Source organism: Molothrus ater, unplaced genomic scaffold, assembly GCF_012460135.2.
Source record: "Molothrus ater isolate BHLD 08-10-18 breed brown headed cowbird unplaced genomic scaffold, BPBGC_Mater_1.1 matUn_MA511, whole genome shotgun sequence".
Classification (NCBI taxonomy): domain Eukaryota; kingdom Metazoa; phylum Chordata; class Aves; order Passeriformes; family Icteridae; genus Molothrus; species Molothrus ater.
Window position 1 is genome coordinate 49,760 of NW_023416847.1, and position 18,012 is coordinate 67,771.

Below are 18,012 nucleotides of genomic sequence, written 5' to 3' on the forward strand. Positions count from 1 at the left end.
GAAATGCGGAAGTTTGGTCTTTGATTGATAGGTAGGTTGAACCAATCGTCGTCAAGTGATGAGGGGATGCTGCCCAACTGCAGCCAATCACGGCTAAAGCACAATCTCCACCAATCCCGTGAGGATCGTTGCCAGGCAACGGTTACGAAAATTTTGGCGACATCAGCCAATGGAAACCGAGGAGGCGGGAGCAGCGCCCGACATTGACGTGGCGCTAACCAATCGCGTTTGACGCAAAAGCGGGATAATAAAAACCCTGCTCGTGGCCGGGGCATGGCGGCTCCACCAATCAGGAGTTACGGCAATGATTGACAGCAGAGAAGGTCTGGAGCCACGCCCCGATTCCTTCAGCCCCGCCCATTGCTCCTCTTAAAGGAGCCGCACCTTTTAAAGGGGGGGTGTCCCTTTTTGGGGGGGGGGGTCCCCATTTTAGGGGTCCCATTTTGGGCGTCTCATTTTGAGGGTCTCATTTTAAAGTCCCCATTTTGAGGATTTCATTTTGAGGGTCCCATTTTGAGGGTCTCATTATGAGGGCCGCATTTTGGAGTCCCCGTTTTGAGGGCCCCATTTTGATGTCCCATTTTGAGGGTCCAATTTTGAGAGTCCCCATTTGAGCTTCCCATTTTGAGGGGTCTCATTTTGAGGATCGCCATTTTGAGGGTCCCATTTTGAGACTTCCATTCTGAGGCCCCCATTTTGAGGGTCCCATTTTGGGTGTCCCCCATTTTGAAGCTCCCATTTTGGGTCCCCATTTGAGGGTCCCATTTTGCGGCTTCCATTTTGAAGTCCCCATTTTGCGGTCTCCCCCTTTGAATGCGTCGCCCGGCCTCTCTCCCCCCAGACCCCTCACGCACACGCTCCATCTCTGCACCCTTTATTACCGAATGCTCGGGGGGCACCCCGCGGCCCGGGGCGGGGGTCTCAGGGCCGGGGCCCCTCAGGGGCTCCCCCGACACGGCCTCTTGCTGAGGTTGCCCAGCAACTGCTGCTGCTGCGGGCGGTAGGGCACCACGAAGGCGTCGGGCGGCAGCAGCGCCGCCCCGTCCGCGTCCAGCCGCCCCATCAGGACATAGCTGGAGCCTGGAAGGGATTTCGGGAGGGGGCGTCAGGGCCGGGGGGCCCGAACAGAGCCCCGCGGGCTCCCCCCGGGCACACGCACCTTTCTTGAGCGAGGGGCAGAGGCGGCAGGGCAGCTGCAGCCGCAGCGAGGAGCCCTTGGCGGGCTGAGGCAGCCCCAGCGGCGCCGCCGCCTTGAACACGCCGAGCACGGAGAGCACGGCCCAGCCCGGCTCCTGCGGAGGGCCCCGCGACACCGACTTCACCGTCCCGGTCAACACTGTAGGGACGGGAACGGGGGTCAGGGTTCCTAAAGCTCGGGAGTGGGGGTTTGGGGGGGGCCGGCCTCAGGTTCCCCTCAGGGCTCTGGGGAATTCTCCAGAACTTTCTGCCCACTCCCTGCCTCAGTTTCCCCTCACGATTCTAGGGAATTCTCCAAAGCTTTTTGGGTCTCCCTGCCTCAGTTTCCCTCATGATTTTGGGGAATTCTCCAGAACTTTTCGAGTGCTGCCTGCCTCACTTTCTCCTCACAATTTTAGGACATCCTCCACCCCCATTTCAGGCTGTCCCTCCCCGTTTTTTCGGGGTGTTTCTCACCGAAGTCGCTGCTGCAGAAGTTGCTCTGCAGGGTCCCGGCGCGGCGGCAGCGCTGGGGGCAGGGGGCGGCCGTGGGGGGGGGCTCGGCTTTGGGGCCGGGGGGCGCCTTGGCTTTGGAGCCCCCCCGGGGCTTTGGGGCGGGGGTCTCGGGGGTCTCGCTGCCTCCTGCGGGGTCCCGCAGGGTGTAGGAGGCCGAGAAGCCGTCGGCGGTGACGCTCAGGTCGGACACGAACTGCACCAGCAGCTCCGGGGAGCTGGACACGATGGGGCTGGGGGGTTTGGGGGGTCAGGGGGATTTGGGGACACGATGGGGCTGGGGTACGTGGGTCAGGGGGATTTGGGGGGCATGGGGGGTCAGGGGGGCATGGGGGGTCGGGGGGGATATGGGGGCTTTGGGGACACGATGGGGCTGGGGGCACGGGGTCAGGGGGATTTGGGGGGTTGGGGGGCATGCGGGGTCAGGGGGGCTTTGGGGACACGATGGGGCTGGGGTCATGGGGGGGGTCAGGGGGATTTGGGGGGGTCAGAGGGTTTTGGGGGGTCAGAGGGTTTTGGGGGGTTGGGAGGCTTTGGGGGCTGTGGGGGGGTCAGGGGGACACGGGTTCCCAGGTGTGTTTGGGGGGTACTCAGGGGGTCCAGGTGGGTTTGGGGGGATTTGGGGGGCTCAGGAGGGTTTAGGAAGGACAGGGACATTTTGGGGTGGCTCACACAGGGTTTGGGGCGGGCCGGGGGTCTCGGGGGGGCTCACCCGGGGGTCTCCTCCCCACAGAAGCGGCCGAGGCGCCGCGCGTCGTCCCGCGCCCCCCCCTCGAACACGGCCACGTAATCGTAGCGGCAGTGAGGGTCGGGCTCCACGTCGAACTTCCCGAACCGCAGCTCCACCACCTGCACAACCCCCCCGGGAACCGTGCTGAGACCCTCGGAACCCCCCGGGCTCCTCCCCCAGACCCTGCAGACCCCTCCCCAAATTCGCCCGAGCCTCCCTGAACCACCCTGCTCTCTGCTTAGCCACCCCGGACATCCCCTTGTGACCCCAAAAAAGGATTTCTGACCCACAAAAGGAGTTCTGACCCCCCCAAAGGAATTTTTGACCCCCCAAACCCCCCCAGACTCACCGAGCCCCCCCTTGAATGCCCACAAATCCCTCCTGACCCTCCCCATCCCTCAAATCCGATCTCCCCAAATCCTCCTGACACCCCCAAACCCCCTGTGAACCCCCCCCAGACCCCCCCCAAACCCCCTGTGAGCCCCCCAGGATCCCCCAGACCTTGCCGGGGGGGGCCACGATGTGCCAGGAGCAGCTGATGCCGGGTGGATAATTCTCCTCGGGCCAGTTCGGGGTGCTCAGGCTGCCCTGGGGCTTCTCCAGCCGCCCGCCACAAAACTGATGCTCTGGGGGCGGGTGGGGGTCACGTTTTTGGGGGGCACAGACACCTTTGGACCCCCTCCCTTCTCCCCACACCGCCGGCATCTCCTCTGTCCCTGAGACCCCCCAAAATCTGGGGGGGAAATTTGGGGGGGGCTCCGCCAAAACCACCCTGGGACTGTTGGGGGGACATGGAATTTGGGGAGCGAGACCTCCCCCCCGGGAATGTTTTCTGTAAATTTTTGAATTTTTAATTTTTGGGTTTTTTTTTGGGGGGGGGGGGGAGATGGAATTTGGGGAGTGAGACCGCCCCCCCCGGGAATATTTTTGTAAATTTTTTTTTAATTTTTTTTTTTTTGGGGGGGGGGGGTCGTACTCACCGTCAAAATAGTGCCAGGACTCCCCGAAAAAATGGGGTTTATTAAAGACCCCCGAGCGCCGCCGTCCCTGGGGGGGCCCTGCAAAAGGGTTGGGCTGGGTTGGGGGGGGGCCTGGGGGGTCTCCACGGGGCGTTTTGGGGCAGCTTTGGGGGTTTTTTTTTGAGGGATTTTGGGGCAATTTGGGATGTTCCATGCGGCTTTGGGGGGTCTTTGTATGGATTTGGGGTCTGGGTGATTTTGGGGGTCTCAGTGCTCCCCTTTCCCTCTCAGCTTTTCTCTCCATTTTGTGCCATTTTTTTGTGCCAAAAAAAATAAAGTTTCCTTCATTTTTTTCCTGACACTTTGCTCCATTTTACTCACTGGCTTTTTTTCTCCAATTTCTTTCTTTTCACTCATTTTTCCCTCCGTTTTAAAAAAAAAAAATTCAGTTTTTCTCCCCTCATTTTTTCTTTTCCTCTTTTTCTCCTTTCCCTTTCACACTTTCCTCCCCTTTTCTCCTCAGCTTTTCCCTCCTTTCCTCCCTTGCACTTTTCCCTCATTTCCCTGTTTTCTCCTCAAACTTTCCCCCCATTTCCTCTGCACCCTTTTCCATTTCTTCATCACACTTTTCCTTAATTTCTCTTTTTTTATTCTCTCACTTTTCTCCCCAATTCCCTATCGGGGTTTTCCCTTTCTGTTTTCAGTTTCACAGTTTTCCCTCCTTTTCCATTCACATTTTCTCCTCATTCCCACTGTTTTTCTTCATTCCTACTCTTTTTTTCCTCATTCCCACTGTTTTGTTTTCTGCTCATTCACCCTCTTTTTCTCTCATTCCCAGTTTTCTTTAATTCCCACTGTTTTTTCCTCATTCCCACTATTTTCATTCCTAGTGTTTTTTATTAAAACGGTGTTTTAATAAAGTGTTTTAATAAATAAAGTGTCGTAGTATTCCTTATTCCCACTGTTTTGTTTTCTCCTCATTCCCACTGTGTTCTTTTCTTCTCATTCCCACTGTTTTTCCCTCATTCTTACTGTTGTTTTTTCCCTCATTCCCACTCTCCTCACACTTTTCCCAATTTCACCTGCTTTTCCCTCTTTGCCATCTCTCTCCAGGGAGTCCTTTTGCCCTCTCAGCCCTCACATTTTGGGGCTCTTTATGGCACTTTGAGGGTTTTTTTTTGATCTCTCCACATTTCCAGGGAGTCTCTGGGTGGTTTTGGGGTGTCCCCCCGGGCCTGTCCCTGCTCCCCACCGGCGGTGCTCCCCGTTTTTGCCCCGGGGGTCTCGCCCCGTTACCCACCGTGGCTCGGGGGGCTGCCGGCGCTGAACCAGGCCAGGAACCCCCGTCCGGCCGTGGCGCCGTCGCTCTCCATGTGCAGGCGGAGCCGGTTTTGGGGCGCCCGGAGCGCCCCGGGGCGGAAGGTGCCGCAGAAGCGCCCCAGGAGCGGCGCCGCGGGGCCGTGGCCCCCGAACACGGACAGGGCGTCGAAACGGCACCGCGGGTCCGGCTCCAGGTCGAACACGCGGAACGACAGCGTGGCCACCTGGCCCTCGGGCACCTGGGGACATTGGGGGGTCAGCACAGGGACACTGGGGACACTGCCGGGTCACCACCTGGCCCTCGGGCACCTGGGGACATTGGGGGGTCAGCACTGGGACATTGGGGGCACTGCCGGGTCACCACCTGGCCCTCGGGCACCTGGGGACATTGGGGACACTGCCGGGTCACCACCTGGCCCTCGGGCACCTGGGGACATTGGGGGGTCAGCACTGGGACACTGGGGACACTGTCGGGTCACCACCTGGCCCTCGGGCACCTGGGGACATTGGGGACACTGCCGGGTCACACCGGGACCTGGGGGTCACCACCGGGACCTGGGGGACTTGGAGACATTGGGGGTCCCCACCTGGGCCTCAGGGACACTGGGGACACTGCGGGGTCGCCATATCCAGGGAGCCCCGGGTGACCGTGGGGGTGTCTCCGGTTCCGGGGAGCCCCCCGGGGGTGTTGGGGTGACCGGGGCGGGGGTCTCCGGGGAGCCCCCGGGTGTCCGTACCGTGATGGTCCAGGTGCAGTTGCTGCCGGGGGGGTAATGCCGGGGGAAGCCCTCGCTGGCGATGAACCCCGACTCGCCGCGATGGTCCCCCCCGCACGGGAACACCGGGAACACCGGCCTGGGGGGGACACGGGGGGGTCACGACGGGGGAACCACGCTCGGGGGTCCCGGGCGGTGCGGGGCTCCCGGTTCCGGGGAGGTTCGGGGCAGCCCCGGCTCTGGGGGCTCCCGGTTCCGGGGAGGTTCGGGGCAGCCCCGGCTCTGGGGGCTCCCGGTTCCGGGGAGGTTCGGGGCAGCCCCGGCTCCGGTTCTGGAGCGGAGGCTCCCGGTGCCCCGGGGGGGGGGTTCAGAACAGCGCGGGGCTCCCGGACCAGGGTGTCCCGAACCGGGAGTGTCCCGAACCGGGAGTGTCCCGAACCGGGAATGTCCCGCCCCGGGCCCAGCCCCGTCCGCAGGGGGTGGCGGTGCCACGTTCGGGGGGCGGTCCCGTCCCGGGGGGGTCCCGTCTCGGAGGGGGAACCGTCCGGTCCCGAGGCTGCCGTCCCGGGGGTCCCGTCCCGGGGGTCCAGTCCCGAGGGGGTCCCGGGGGTGCCGTTACCTGGTGGCGTTGGGCCGGGGGCTGGGCGCGGGGCTCGGGGGCGGCTCCTGCCCCGCGGCCCGGGGGGGACTCAGCGCCCACAGCGCCCCGAGCAGCAGCAGCGGCAGCGGCGCCCCGAGGCGGCTCATGGCGAACGGGGCCGGGGCGAACGGGACCGGAACGGGACAGGAACGGGGCCGGGGGGGACCGGGGGGTGCGGGGAGAGGGGAACGGGGGGGCGGGAATGAACGGGAAAAGGCGTGGCCTGGCGGTGACACGCCCCAAAGTGGGCGGAGTTCACGGGTCCAGCTCCGCGCTGCCTGCGTGGGAGGGCGGGGTTTTCCTGAATGCCACGCCCACAAATGGAAAGAGGCGGGGGCCTCAGCGACTGGGCGGGACACGACTTGGCTCCGCCCCAGAAGGCGTGACCGGGGCGTGGCCTAGACATGCCAAGCTGGAGTGGGCGTGGCCAGCAGAGAGGAGGCACCAAAATTGGGAGGGGGGGGTGCCCATAATTGAGGCGCTTCTGTTTAATTAGCCATTAATTAAGGACTCCCCTTAATTAATTAATAGGATCGCCATTAATTAAGGACTCCCTCTAAGGGGGGGGGGGGGCCCTCCTGACCGAGGACCCCTCCCCAGACACACACACACAAACACACGCGGGGGGGTGGGGGCAGTGTGACAGCAGCTGGGGGCTCCCCAGGGCAGGGAGACCCCCCAAATGTGGGGAGGGGGCTGTGATTGTCCATTTGGGGAGGGGGGCGCGCTCCCAAATCCCCTCACGGGACCGGACCCCGTGCCTTCAGGTCGGGAGCCGAGCGCTGGCGGCGGACTCGGGGCGGGGGTGGGGACCCCCCATCCAGAGACCCCCGGCGGGGCCGCCCCGAGTGCGGAGGGGGCTGCAATGAGGGGAGGGGGCTGTTATCAGCTTGGGGGGCGTCCCCCGCGCCCCCTCCCCACGCCAGGCGGTGCTGGGGGTTACTCTTGAAGGGGAAGCGCAGCTTGGAGTCCTGCTGGAAGCGCGGGGGGCGCCGGGGGGGCTGCAGGAGGGGCTGCGGACCCCCGCCCGCCATCAGCCGTGCCTGCTCCTGGCGCAGCCAGCGCAGCCGCCCCCGCCGGAACGCCGGGTCCTGCTCCATCAGCCGGCACAGCCGCGCCGCCGCCGCCCCCGGGGGTGAGGGGGGGTCTGTGCGGGGCTGGGGGCGGCACGGGGAGGGGTCCCGGGGCGGGTCCCGGGGGGGCGGATCGGCATCGTCAGCGTCGTCCTGGGAGCGGGATGGAGAGGGGGGTTACAGCGGTCTGGGGGTGCTGTGGATGGTTTGGGGGTGTCAGAAGATGGGGAGGGGGGGCTTGGGGTGTCAGGGAATGGGGAGGGGGCCCTTGGGGCGTCGGAGATTCCATGTTGGGGGGTGTGGGGTGTGAAAGGGGGGGTGGGACACAGGCCGGGGTCCGGGGGGACGGACCAGGGGCGCTGGGGGGGGTGTGGGGCAGGCAGACCCTGCTCTCAGTCCCTCCCCATGTCTGTCAGTCCCTCAGTGTCCGTCAGTCTGTCCCTCTGTCCCCAGGGGGACGGGGATGATGCACTCCATCTGCCCCACGCGCGTCCCTCAGTCTGTCCCTGTGTCTGTCAGTCCCTCAATGCCCGTCAGTCCCTCAGTGTCCATCAGTCCCTCAGTGTCCGTCAGTCCCTCAATGTCCGTCAGTCTTTTCCAGGCTCACCAGGGGGATGGGGATGACGCGCTCCATCACGCGTGTCCCTCAGTCTGTCCCCGCGTCCCTCAGTGTCCGTCAGTCCCTCAGTGTCCGTCAGTCTTTTCCAGGCTCACCAGGGGGATGGGGATGACCGTCAGTCCCTCAGTGTCCATCAGTCCCTCAGTGTCCGTCAGTCCCTCAGTGTCCGTCAGTCCCTCAGTCTGTCCCCGTGTCCCTCAGTCTGTCCCCGTGTCCCTCAGTCCCTCAGTGTCCGTCAGTCCCTCAGTCTGTCCCTGTGTCCCTCGGTGTCCGTCAGTCCCTCAGTGTCCGTCAGTCCCTCAGTGTCCGTCAGTCTTTTCCAGGCTCACCAGGGGGATGGGGATGACGCGCTCCATCACGCGTGTCCCTCAGTCTGTCCCCGCGTCCCTCAATGTCCGTCAGTCCCTCAGTGTCCATCAGTCCCTCAGTGTCCGTCAGTCCCTCAGTCTGTCCCCGTGTCCCTCAGTGTCCATCAGTCCCTCAGTGTCCGTCAGTCCCTCAGTCTGTCCCCGTGTCCCTCAGTCTGTCCCCGTGTCCCTCAGTGTCCGTCAGTCTTTTCCAGGCTCACCAGGGGGATGGGGATGACGCGCTCCATCACGCGTGTCCCTCAGTCTGTCCCCGTGTCCCTCAGTCCCTCAGTGTCCATCAGTCCTTCTCCGTGTCTGTCTGTCCGTGCTCACCAGGGGGATGGGGATGACGCGCTCCATCTGTCCCACGCGGTCGCGCAGGGCCCGGATCTGCTCGTCCTTGGCGCTGTTCTGGCGCCGCACCTCGCTCAGGATCCCGGCCAGCCTGTCCAGGTGCAGCCGCAGCCCCTCCACCTCGCTCACCTGGCACACAGGTACATTCTATCAAAAACCCTTTCCTTAGGGTTCTCTCTCCTGAGAACTTGAGAGGCCTCAGAAATTAAAAGTAAATAATAATTATCACCTATGGAATGCAACAGGTGGATCTGTGATTAATCTCATGTGATTGTTTCTAATTAATGGCCAATCACAGTCCAAATGTGTCTCTCTCTGGTCAGACACAGGATTTTGTTATTCATTCCTTTTCTATTCTTAGCTAGCTTTCTAATGAAATCCTTTCTTCTATTCTTTTAGTATAGTTTTAATATAGTATTAAAATACTAATATAATATTAATATAATACTATTTAATATAACACTAACATATTAACATAATAAATTAATATTACTTTAACATAATGTTAAAATAGTAAAACACTGCCATAATATTAATTTAATATTAAAATATTAAATTAATATCATAAAATAATAAATCAAACCTTCTGAAACACGGAGTCAACATTCTCCATGTCTCTTCCCTCATCCTGGGACCCCAGCGAACACCACCACACTCACCTGCTCACCACCTTCATCCTTCTCCTCCTCCTCCTCCCGCAGCCGCGGTGCCGGCTCCAGGCTGGGCTCGGTGCTGACCCTTGGGGCTGGCGATGACGATGATGATGACGATGATGACGGTGAAGGTGCTGTCCCCCGGCGGCGCTGCGGGATCTGGTAGACGCGCAGCGGCTCCCGGCGCCCGGCCCGGCGTGGCCCCGAGCGCACCGAGGGCACCACCGAGGGCACCGAGGGCACCGGGAGCGGCCGCCAGCCCGGCCCGGGGCACGGGGGGGGCTCAGGGCACGCGGGGGCCTCAGGGGGCTGCGGGGAGATGGGATGGGAGATGGGGGAGAGGCTCTGGGGGGCACCCAGAACACCCCCAGGACACAGACAGGAGGGTCACAGGACACTGAGGGGACCCAGGGGACACTGAGAGGACCCAGGGGACAATGAGGGGGACAACTGTGACACCCAGGGGCCACCCAACTACATCCAGAGGACCCGGGGGTCACCTCTGATGGGGGCTCCTTGGTGCTGGGGGGCTGCGGGGGGATGTAGGAGAGGCCCTGGGGGAGTCAGGGCAGCCCGGGGGGACACTCAGGAGACCCCCGAGACACAGAGGGGACAAACGTGACACCAGAAACAGCCCCAAGACACATCCAGGGCACTCATGGGACACTGAGGGGACCCAGGGGACAATGAGGGGGACAACTGTGACACCCAGGGGCCACCCAACTACATCCAGAGGACCCGGGGGTCACCTGTGACACTCGGGGACACCCGGGGCCACCCGGGGACACCAGGATTCCCAAACGCCCCCCGTGCCCCCCTCACCTGCGGCCGCTCCGACCCCTCCTTGTCCCCCTGGGGTTGGTTCTGCAGCTCCTGCAGCCTGGGCCGGGGGGGACACGCAGGGTGAGCCCCCCCAGGGCACAGCCCGGGGGTCCCCGTGCCCACCCCTGCAGGGCTCCGGGGCCCCGTGCCCACCTGTGCAGGCGCATGTCGATGCCCTGCTGCTCCAGCAGCTCCCTCTGGGCCAGGTTCCAGTCCGGGGGGGGCCCGGGGGACGCCCCCCGCTCCCGCTGCCGCCGCGCCTGCTCCGGGTGCGTGAAGCGGAACACGTGGTTCTGCCCCAGAATCAGCCTGTTCCCTGGGTTTGGGGGGTCACGGGGGACTTTAGGGGAGATTGGGGCAGGTTCTGCCCCAAAATGAGGGTTGGGAGGGGGTTGGAGGGGTCACAGAGGGGATTTGGGGCAGAGTTGGGCAGGGTCACAGGAAGTTTTGGGTGGATTTAGGGGGAAAATGGGGCTTTGAGGGTGTCATAACAAACTCCAGAGAAAATCTGGGGGCAACACGAGATTTGTGAGAGTTCCAAGGGAATTTGGGGAGAAAAGTTGGGGTTTTAGGGGGGGTTTCAAGTGAGACCCATGGGGATCTTGGGCACAGGGGGATTTTGGGGAGACACACAGAGATCTGGGGGGGGCTTTGGGGGGTCCCTACCCGAATTGAGCACCACCGGCTCCGTCACCTGCTTCCCGTTGACGTAGGTCTCAGCCCCCTCACACGGCTCCAGCGTCACCACAGCTTCAGGGGGGGACAGCAACACCAGGGGGGGTCACCTCCGTGCTGGGGGAACCCCAAATCCCACCCAAACCACCCCAAAAAATCCGCCCAGGAGCCTCGCGGTACCTGGGGGGGGCCGCGCTGACCTGCTCCAATTGCAGCATTTTGGGGAGGAAGGGGGTAAAAAAGGAGTTAATCTGTGCCAGGAGGGGGCTGGGCAAGGGGGGGAGGCACCCCAAAATCCGGCGGGGACCCCCCAAAATCCCGTACCTTCCCCCGAGGGGTCGGGGCAGCTGCGGAAGAGGCAGTGCTGATCCTGGATGGACGGTCCTGAGAGCTTGATGTCCACGTCCACCCTGCCCACCCTGCCCGGAGGGGGCAAAACACAAATTGGGGGGGTCCCAAAGGGGGTCCTGAGGGGGTTTGGGGATCCCACAGCCCCCCCACCCACCTGGTGACGCCGTCCTTGATGTGGTACAGGAGGCACTCGGACATCAGGGGGTCCTCGTTGAGGTTCACCAGGTGCGGGGTCTGTTTGGGGGGATTTGGGGGGGGCACGGGGATAAAAAGGGGGGTGAGGGGTTGGGGGGGACCCTCAGGGTGAGGTGAGGCCCCCCCCCCAGTTTAAAAGAGTTAAAACCTTGCCTTTTTGGGGGAAAACACCCCGACGGTGCCGCCATCCTCACGCAGAGCCACCCCCATCTCGGCCAGCAGCGCTTCCCTGGGGGGGCATAGGAATTTAGGGGGGAAAAAGGAAATTTGGGGATTTGGGGGGAAAAGGAATTTGGGGATTTGGGGGGAAAAGGAAATTTGGGGAGGCACAGGGAATTTGGGGGGGGAAAAGGAATTTGGGAGCGTTCAGGAATATTTGGGGGGGGCTCAGCGTATTTTGGGGGCCGTGGGGAGGGTTCGGGGTATTTTGGGAGGGGTCAGGAATATTTTGGGGGGCACGGGGGGTCCATGGCCCCCCTCACCGCTCCAGCCTCAGCGCCTCCGTCCGCCTCAGCTTCTCCTCCCAGGTCTCGTTCAGCTCTGCGATGATTTTCTCCGTTTCCTGGAGGAAAAACAAATTTTGGGGGGGGGTCCCCGTGGTTTGGGGATCCCCCCAGGCTCCCTGAGGAGCAGGACAGGGGTTTTTGGGCTTTATTTTGGGGTTTTTTTTGGGGGGTTTTTCACCTGCAGCCGCTCCATGGCCTCGGTGGGGCCCAGGGGGGGCTCCAGCCCCGGGTCCCCATTGAGGGTGGGGGGCGTCGTGCCGGGGGCGGGGCTGGAGGTGAGGGAGGGGTCGGTGAGGCCTGGGGGGAGATGGGGGGTGGGTGTGAGGGGGGGTGCCACCTCCTGCACCCCCAAATCAAACCCCAAACCTCTTCTGCCCCAGATCCTCTCTGCAACCGACACCCCAAATCCGCCCCCCCTGCAAAACCCCCTAAATCTGACCCCCAGACACCACAAACCCCTTTAACCCCATCCTGAAACACCAAATCCCCCTCAAAGCCCTCCAGAGCCCCCCAAATGCCCCCAAACCCCCTCACCCTGGGCGCTGAGCAGCTCAAACTCCCCAAATCCCCCCTAAACCCCCCAAATCCCTCACCCTGGGCACCTCAGCAGCTCCTGCAGTCTCTCAAAACCCCTAAAAACCCCCAAATCCCCCCTAAATCCCCCCAGAGCCCCCCAGAGCCCCCCGGCCCCTCACCCTGGGCACTCAGCAGCTCCCTGAGCCGCGTCACCTCCCGGCGCAGCTCGCGGATCAGCCGCGCGTTCGGGTCCTCGTTGATCACCGCGTGGCACCGGATCTGCTTCGTGCGGTCCGCGTACCTGGGGGGCACAGAAAGGGGAGAAATGGGGGTGGGATCAGCACCGGGACCCCCCAAACCCCCCAGAGCCCCCTCCTCACCGCAGCGTGCTCAGCGTCTCCTCGTAGCTGCAGTCGGCCGGGCTCAGCGCCGCGATCATGGCGGTGCGGGAGTTCCCTCCTGTTTATATGGATTTATATTTATATAAACATTTATGTAAATATTTATACAGAATATATACAAATTTATATCTATATAAATCTATATAAACAGGAGGGAACTAAATATATAAATATATATGCATAATATATAAATAACAATGTATAGAAATTATTTTATAAATAATAAAATTATTTTTAATAGATATATTAAAATGATACATACAAAATATATATTTATATATAATATAGAAATTATTTAATATATAATAAAGTAATAATATATGTTTATATATAAATATATTAATATATATTTATATATATAAAAACATATAATACATATTTTTATATAAATATATATAAATAGGAGGGAACTAAATATATAAATAATAATATATATAAACCATATTATATGTAAAATTACTATTTTAAAAGTAATATATATTTAAATAATGTATATAAAAATAATATATGTTTATATATACTATATAAAATTATTTCATATTTAATGAAATTATCAATATAAATAATAATATAAATAAATAAATAAATAAATAAATAAATAAATTTATATATATATAAAAATACCCTGAGCCCCCCAAAATATTTTGGGTATTCAATAGTTGTTTAGATAAAAGGGCTCTGTAATCACCTGTAAATTGTGCTGTGTATTTGGGAGCTATCCCACAATAAATGTAAGTATTTACTTTCTAACTCTAAACTGTTAGAGATTTTTTCTCTCTCACAGGTGGATATCGGTACTAGATCAATATCCATATTTTGGTGCTAAATCAATATCCATATTTTCAATAAATCAAACCCACCCAGGTTCTCCTTCAGCAGCCATGTCAGCACCGAGTCCCGGTACGGGATGAACTCTGGCTTCTTCTTCTTGCTGGTCTGCTGGGAGGATGAGGAAGGTGGTGAGGAAGGTCGTGAGGGGTCCCCAAAAAAGGAGGGGACCCCCCCGAGGGCGAGGGCCCCCAGACTCACCGCCTCGGCCAGGGCAGAGATCACCTTGCCCAGCGTGGTCAGGGATTTGTTGATGTTGGCGCCTTCCTGGGGAGGAGGAGGAGAGGAGGAAGGCTCAGGAGGGCTCTGGGGGCAGGGGGAAGTCGCCCCCTGTTCTTTGGGGGTCCCAGCCCCTGTTTTCGGGGGTCCCAGCCCACCTTGAGGCGGATGCCCTTGGCCCCCGATGCGTCGGCGCGTTCGCTGCCTGCCAGATCCACCAGGGAGATGCGGCTGACCTGGGGGGACAGGGGGGTTTGGGGGGTCTGGGAGCGAATTCTGGGGGTTTGGGGGCTGTGAGGGGATTTGGGGGGAAATTTGGGGGTGTTTGTGGAATTATGGGGAGATTTGAGGGAGCGGAGAGAATTGATGAGTGCTGGATGAAGATAACGGCGAATTTTGGGGGGGATTCAGGAGATTTCAGGGGGATTTCAGGGGATGATTTTGGGGGGATTTTAGGGGAGATTTCAGGGGGATTTCAAGGGAATTTCAAGGGAATTTCAAGGGATGATTTCAGGGTGATTTCAGGGTGATTTCAGCGGAATTTCAGCAGGATTTCAGGGTGACCCAAAACCTGGTTTGGACAGATTGAGGGGGTCACTCCAGGGCTCCCCAACCTTCTCGGTGGCCAGCTCGCTGAGCGGGTCCTGGCGGCGCTGGCTGAACACGATGCTGAACACTGCGTGCGAGCGGCTGCTGGTCTCGTTCATGTTGGTGGCTGCCACCGTCCTGCGGGGGACCGGGACGGGACCCTCGGTGCCTGGGGGTGGTTCTGGGGGGTCCAGGCCGCCCCCCTGCCCCGCCCTGCCCACACCTGGCCTTGTTGCCGCTGTCCATGAGGTCGGCGATGTCGGCGAACGAGGCCACGGCCAGGCGGGACAGGTCCTGCACGTAGGGCCCGAGCAGGGGGTGCTCCCGCACGCGCAGCCCCCCGCGGCTCTTGGGGTTCAGCAGGTCCCGCACGCGCTCGCAGTAGATCTCCAGGTAGCTCACCTGGTGGGGGGGGGGGCACGCTCAGCAGGGACCCCAACACTCGGGGGGGAATTTGGGGGTGAAAAATCCAAACTGGGGGGCAAATCGATGGGGATTTGGGGGGAGGAATCCCCAAAATGGTGACGGGGAAAATGCCCAAGGTGCTTGGTTGAGCCCCCAAAGTGTTGGGGTGGGGGGCAGATGAACCCCCAAACTGTTGTGGGGGGTTTGGGGTGAGTCTGCAGGAGCTGAACACCCAAATTACTCAAGGGGGGGTCTGCAGGTCACGCTCTGAACCCCAAAATCCCCCTGACCCCCCCCAGAGTCCAGGAGACCCTCCCCAAACCCCCCGAAATTCACCTCCACAGAGAATGACAGCTCCGGCGACCCCTCCCGAGCCATGCGGGCGAACAGATCCTCGCAGAGCTGCAGGTGAGGAGGAACCTTTGGACCAGGGTCTGGGGGGGCTCCAGCCCTTCCTGAGGCCCCCGGGAGCCCCCCAGCCCCCGGACCTGCGGGATGATCCCGCGCTGCCCCGGCTCCTGCCGCCCCATCATGGTGTAGGATTTGCCGGCTCCCGTCTGGCCGTAGGCGAGGATGCAGACGTTGTAGCCCTCGAAGGCGTGGGCCAGCATCTCCTCGCCGATGTCCTGGTACACGCGGCGCTGCGAGGCGAAGTTGGGGTCCTCCTCCTGTGGGGGGGCACTCAGGGACCAGCCCCCCTGTTCTGGGGGTCCCAGCCCCTCTTTTTGGGGGCTCCAGCCCCCCCGGACCCCCCCAGCACTCACCGAGGTGTGGGACCAGTAGGAGTAGTCGAAGGTGAAGTGTTTGGTGCCGTCCTTGGGGAGCTTGGGGTTGGTGATGCCTGTGGGGTGGGGGGGGGTGACACCGGCGTTGGGGTGACCCCCCCACATCACCCTCACCCCCCCAGCACCCTCACCCCCCCCCCAAAATCCTCCCCGTTGCTATTTTTAGCCCAGGGCAGCTGGCACTCCGGGCTCGGGGCCAGCACGGGACAAGGACGGGGACAACGGGGGGGGGGGGGGTCCCATATCGCGATCTCTCCTCCACCCCTGGGGGCTCCCTCCCCTGTCCGGGACCCCCCCTCCGGGACGCCCCGCACTCACAGGTGGTGTTCCCCTGCATCTGGATGACACACTTGGCCTGGCGGCTGCTCTCCCTGGCGCTGAAGGGCCGGACCCGCACCGCCACCTTCACCGAGGCGCCCGCCATGCCCGCGACAGCCTCAGCCTGTCGCGACAGAGCGGCGTCACCGCCCCCTCCCCTCCCGTCACCGCCACCCCTCGGCCAGGTGCGTGTGCCAGGTGTGTGTGCCAGGTGTGTGCGACCCCCGGGCAGGGCAGGGGGGGCTCCGTGTCCCTCCCCCGGTGCCGCCCAAGGAGAGCCCTAAAAATAAACCCGGGGGCGGTACAAAAAAAAAAAAAAAGTTTTTTAAAAAATAAAAATAATTTTAAAAATTAAATAATATTAAAAATATATAAGCATAAATATAAGAAATATAAATATACATAAACCTATAAATGTAAAATATATATAGTATAAGTAAGAATAAAAAATAAAAATACATAAAAGGATAAATAAACATAAATATATAAAATACTAATTGTAAACACAAAAGCTAAATAAAAATAAAAAGTACATATATATATAAAAAGGTAAACACCTATATAAAAATAATAAACATATATACGTATGTGAATATATAAATGTAAATTATATATAAATACAAATATATAGAAATAAATAAAAGTAATAAAAAAAAAATAAAACCGGGGGAGGGGGTGAGCAAAAAGCCCCCCGGGCCGGACCCTCCCCAGCGCCCCCCCCCAAAATTCAGGGGGCGTCCCAGCAGGGTCCGAGGTCAGGGATGGGGGCACAGGGGGGGATTTGGGGCAGGGGGGTGGGAAGCCCCCCCTGGAGTTCCCCCCCGCCCCCAAACCGCAGGTGACTCCAGGTCACAATAAACAACACATGACACACCCGAACCCCCCAGGACCCCCTAAACCCCCTTCCCACACCCCCAGGACCCCCAAACCTGCCCCTACCCCCCTGTGAACCCCCCTAATTTGCTCCCCGAGCCCTGACGTCCCCCAAACTCTCGCCGTTCCCGCTCACCGGCCCCGCGCTGCGGCATCCCCTCGGCCCGGGGGCTGTCCGGGGTTTCCGAGGGGGTCCCGGGGGGTCCCCGGCCGTTCCCGGGGAGTTCCCGGGGAGTTCCGAAGATTTCCCGGTGGTTCCTGGTGGTTCCCGGCGGTTCCGGGCCGTTCCTGAGGGGTTCCGAGGGGGTCCCGGGGGGTCCTGGCCGTTGCCGGGGGGTTCCCGGGGATGTTCCGGGGGTTTCTGGGGGGTTCCAGGGGGTTTCTCGGGGGTTCCGGGGGTGTTCCGGAGGTTTCCCGGTCGTTCCCGGTGCTCCGCGGCGGCTCCGAGGCTGTTCCGAGGGTGTTTTCGGTTGTTCCCGGTTGTTCTCGGCCGTTCCCGGCGCTCCGCGGCGGCTCCGGGGCTGCGGCCGCGCCCGGGCCCGGCGGGGCGGGGCTGGGCCGGTCCGAGGGCGGGGCCTGGGGCGTGGCGCGAGGGGTGGGGTTGATGCTCCGCCCCTTCTTAAAAGGGCAACGCGGTACAGATGGGGCCCACAAATGGAAGGGCTTTTCCCGCGTTTTTACCTCAGGATTTTCCCGTCGCGTGTCTCTCTCCTTTTTCCTTCAGGCTTGTGTTTTCCCCATTTTTTAACTCACGCTTTCGTCTTCTTTTTCTGAAATAATTTCCTCCATTTTCTCTTTGCTTTTTTCTTTCTCTTTTCTTTCAGGTTTCCCTATATTTTTTTCGCCCAGAAAGGCTACAAATCCTCAAAATGGCCTCAAAAAGACAGCCTCCGAATCCTCAAAATGGCCCCAAAATTGCCTCAAGAAAGTTTATTTACAGTACTAATGGTATTTCTCACACAATTGGAAACCTTTTTTCCTGGTTATGTAGTCTGAGAGCACAACTGGCGGTTGTTCGTCGCGCCACGTCGCCCCGCCCACACGACCCCGAACACCCCCACCCAACCACGCCCTTTTACGCGCTGACCACGCCCCCGCCCGGCGGAGCGGCCCCGCCCCCTTGCGCGCTGACGTCAGGCGCCGGCGGCGCTGGCCCGCGGCGGGCGGGAAGATGGCGGCGGGCGGCGGGGGCGGGGGCGGCGGCGGCGGCGGCGGCCCTGAGGCGCCAGGTGGGGCCGGGGGGGCCGGGGCGGGGCCGAGGGCGGGGCCGGGACCGTGTGGGGCGGGGATGGGGGTTGGGGGGGTTCCAGGGGGGGGGGGGCCGCTGTGGGGCGGGATGTGGGGCGGAGATGGGGGGGCGGTGGGCGGGGCGTGGGGGGTGTGGGGCAGAGATGTGGGGGGCAATGGGAAGGGGATATGGGGGGCAGTGG

The 18,012-nt window shown here is 60.4% G+C and overlaps 2 protein-coding genes across 5 annotated transcripts; both read right to left on the reverse strand.

Annotated features, from left to right (window-relative positions):
* Positions 1 to 858: 858 nt before the first annotated feature.
* PCOLCE (procollagen C-endopeptidase enhancer) lies at positions 859 to 6,402 on the reverse strand. 2 transcript variants are annotated; one of them, XM_054518496.1, is made up of 9 exons: positions 6,034 to 6,402; positions 5,436 to 5,553; positions 4,679 to 4,937; positions 3,400 to 3,477; positions 2,921 to 3,045; positions 2,402 to 2,538; positions 1,654 to 1,922; positions 1,160 to 1,336; positions 859 to 1,080 (listed from the first exon to the last, which is right to left on the reverse strand). In XM_054518496.1, exons 1-9 carry the CDS (start codon positions 6,159 to 6,161, stop codon positions 938 to 940), a joined length of 1,434 nt encoding a protein of 477 aa, XP_054374471.1. In that variant the 5' UTR covers positions 6,162 to 6,402; the 3' UTR covers positions 859 to 937. The 2 variants fall into 2 exon arrangements, with proteins under 2 accessions (XP_054374471.1, XP_036261983.1); XM_036406090.1 differs by lacking the exon at positions 3,400 to 3,477.
* Positions 6,403 to 6,574: 172 nt separating this feature from the next.
* Positions 6,575 to 17,573, reverse strand: KIF1C (kinesin family member 1C). Of its 3 annotated transcripts, none has more exons than XM_054518495.1 (24): positions 17,264 to 17,573; positions 16,719 to 17,158; positions 15,710 to 15,833; positions 15,371 to 15,447; positions 15,095 to 15,247; positions 14,943 to 15,008; positions 14,425 to 14,603; positions 14,228 to 14,339; positions 13,772 to 13,849; positions 13,596 to 13,661; positions 13,427 to 13,505; positions 12,546 to 12,624; positions 12,345 to 12,466; positions 11,828 to 11,946; positions 11,626 to 11,705; positions 11,297 to 11,372; positions 11,103 to 11,182; positions 10,922 to 11,016; positions 10,589 to 10,672; positions 10,076 to 10,238; positions 9,923 to 9,980; positions 9,107 to 9,409; positions 8,427 to 8,576; positions 6,575 to 7,280 (listed from the first exon to the last, which is right to left on the reverse strand). In XM_054518495.1, the coding sequence occupies exons 3-24, from the start codon at positions 15,813 to 15,815 to the stop codon at positions 6,795 to 6,797; spliced, it is 2,811 nt and encodes a 936-aa protein (XP_054374470.1). In that variant the 5' UTR covers positions 15,816 to 15,833; positions 16,719 to 17,158; positions 17,264 to 17,573; the 3' UTR covers positions 6,575 to 6,794. The 3 variants fall into 3 exon arrangements, with proteins under 3 accessions (XP_054374470.1, XP_036261982.1, XP_054374469.1); XM_036406089.2 differs by having other exon boundaries at positions 13,427 to 13,502; positions 15,095 to 15,274; XM_054518494.1 differs by having other exon boundaries at positions 15,095 to 15,274.
* Positions 17,574 to 18,012: the final 439 nt, after the last annotated feature.

Bases quoted from the DNA above. Each gene is read 5' to 3' on its own strand.
- PCOLCE (XM_054518496.1), bottom strand. From the start codon at position 6,161: ATGAGCCGCCTCGGGGCGCCGCTGCCGCTGCTGCTGCTCGGGGCGCTG. The intron at 1,923-2,401 runs GTGAGCCCCCCC...CAAACCCCCCAG, and splicing joins TGTGGGGAGGAGACCCCCGG to CCCCATCGTGTCCAGCTCCC. The intron at 1,337-1,653 runs GTGAGAAACACC...CCGTCCCTACAG, and splicing joins CTTCTGCAGCAGCGACTTCG to TGTTGACCGGGACGGTGAAG.
- KIF1C (XM_054518494.1), bottom strand. From the start codon at position 15,815: ATGGCGGGCGCCTCGGTGAAGGTGGCGGTGCGGGTCCGGCCCTTCAGC. The intron at 15,275-15,370 runs GTGAGTGCTGGG...GCCCCCCCACAG, and splicing joins CCTACTGGTCCCACACCTCG to GAGGAGGACCCCAACTTCGC. The intron at 11,017-11,102 runs GTGGGTGGGGGG...CCCTCCGGGCAG, and splicing joins ATCAAGGACGGCGTCACCAG to GGTGGGCAGGGTGGACGTGG.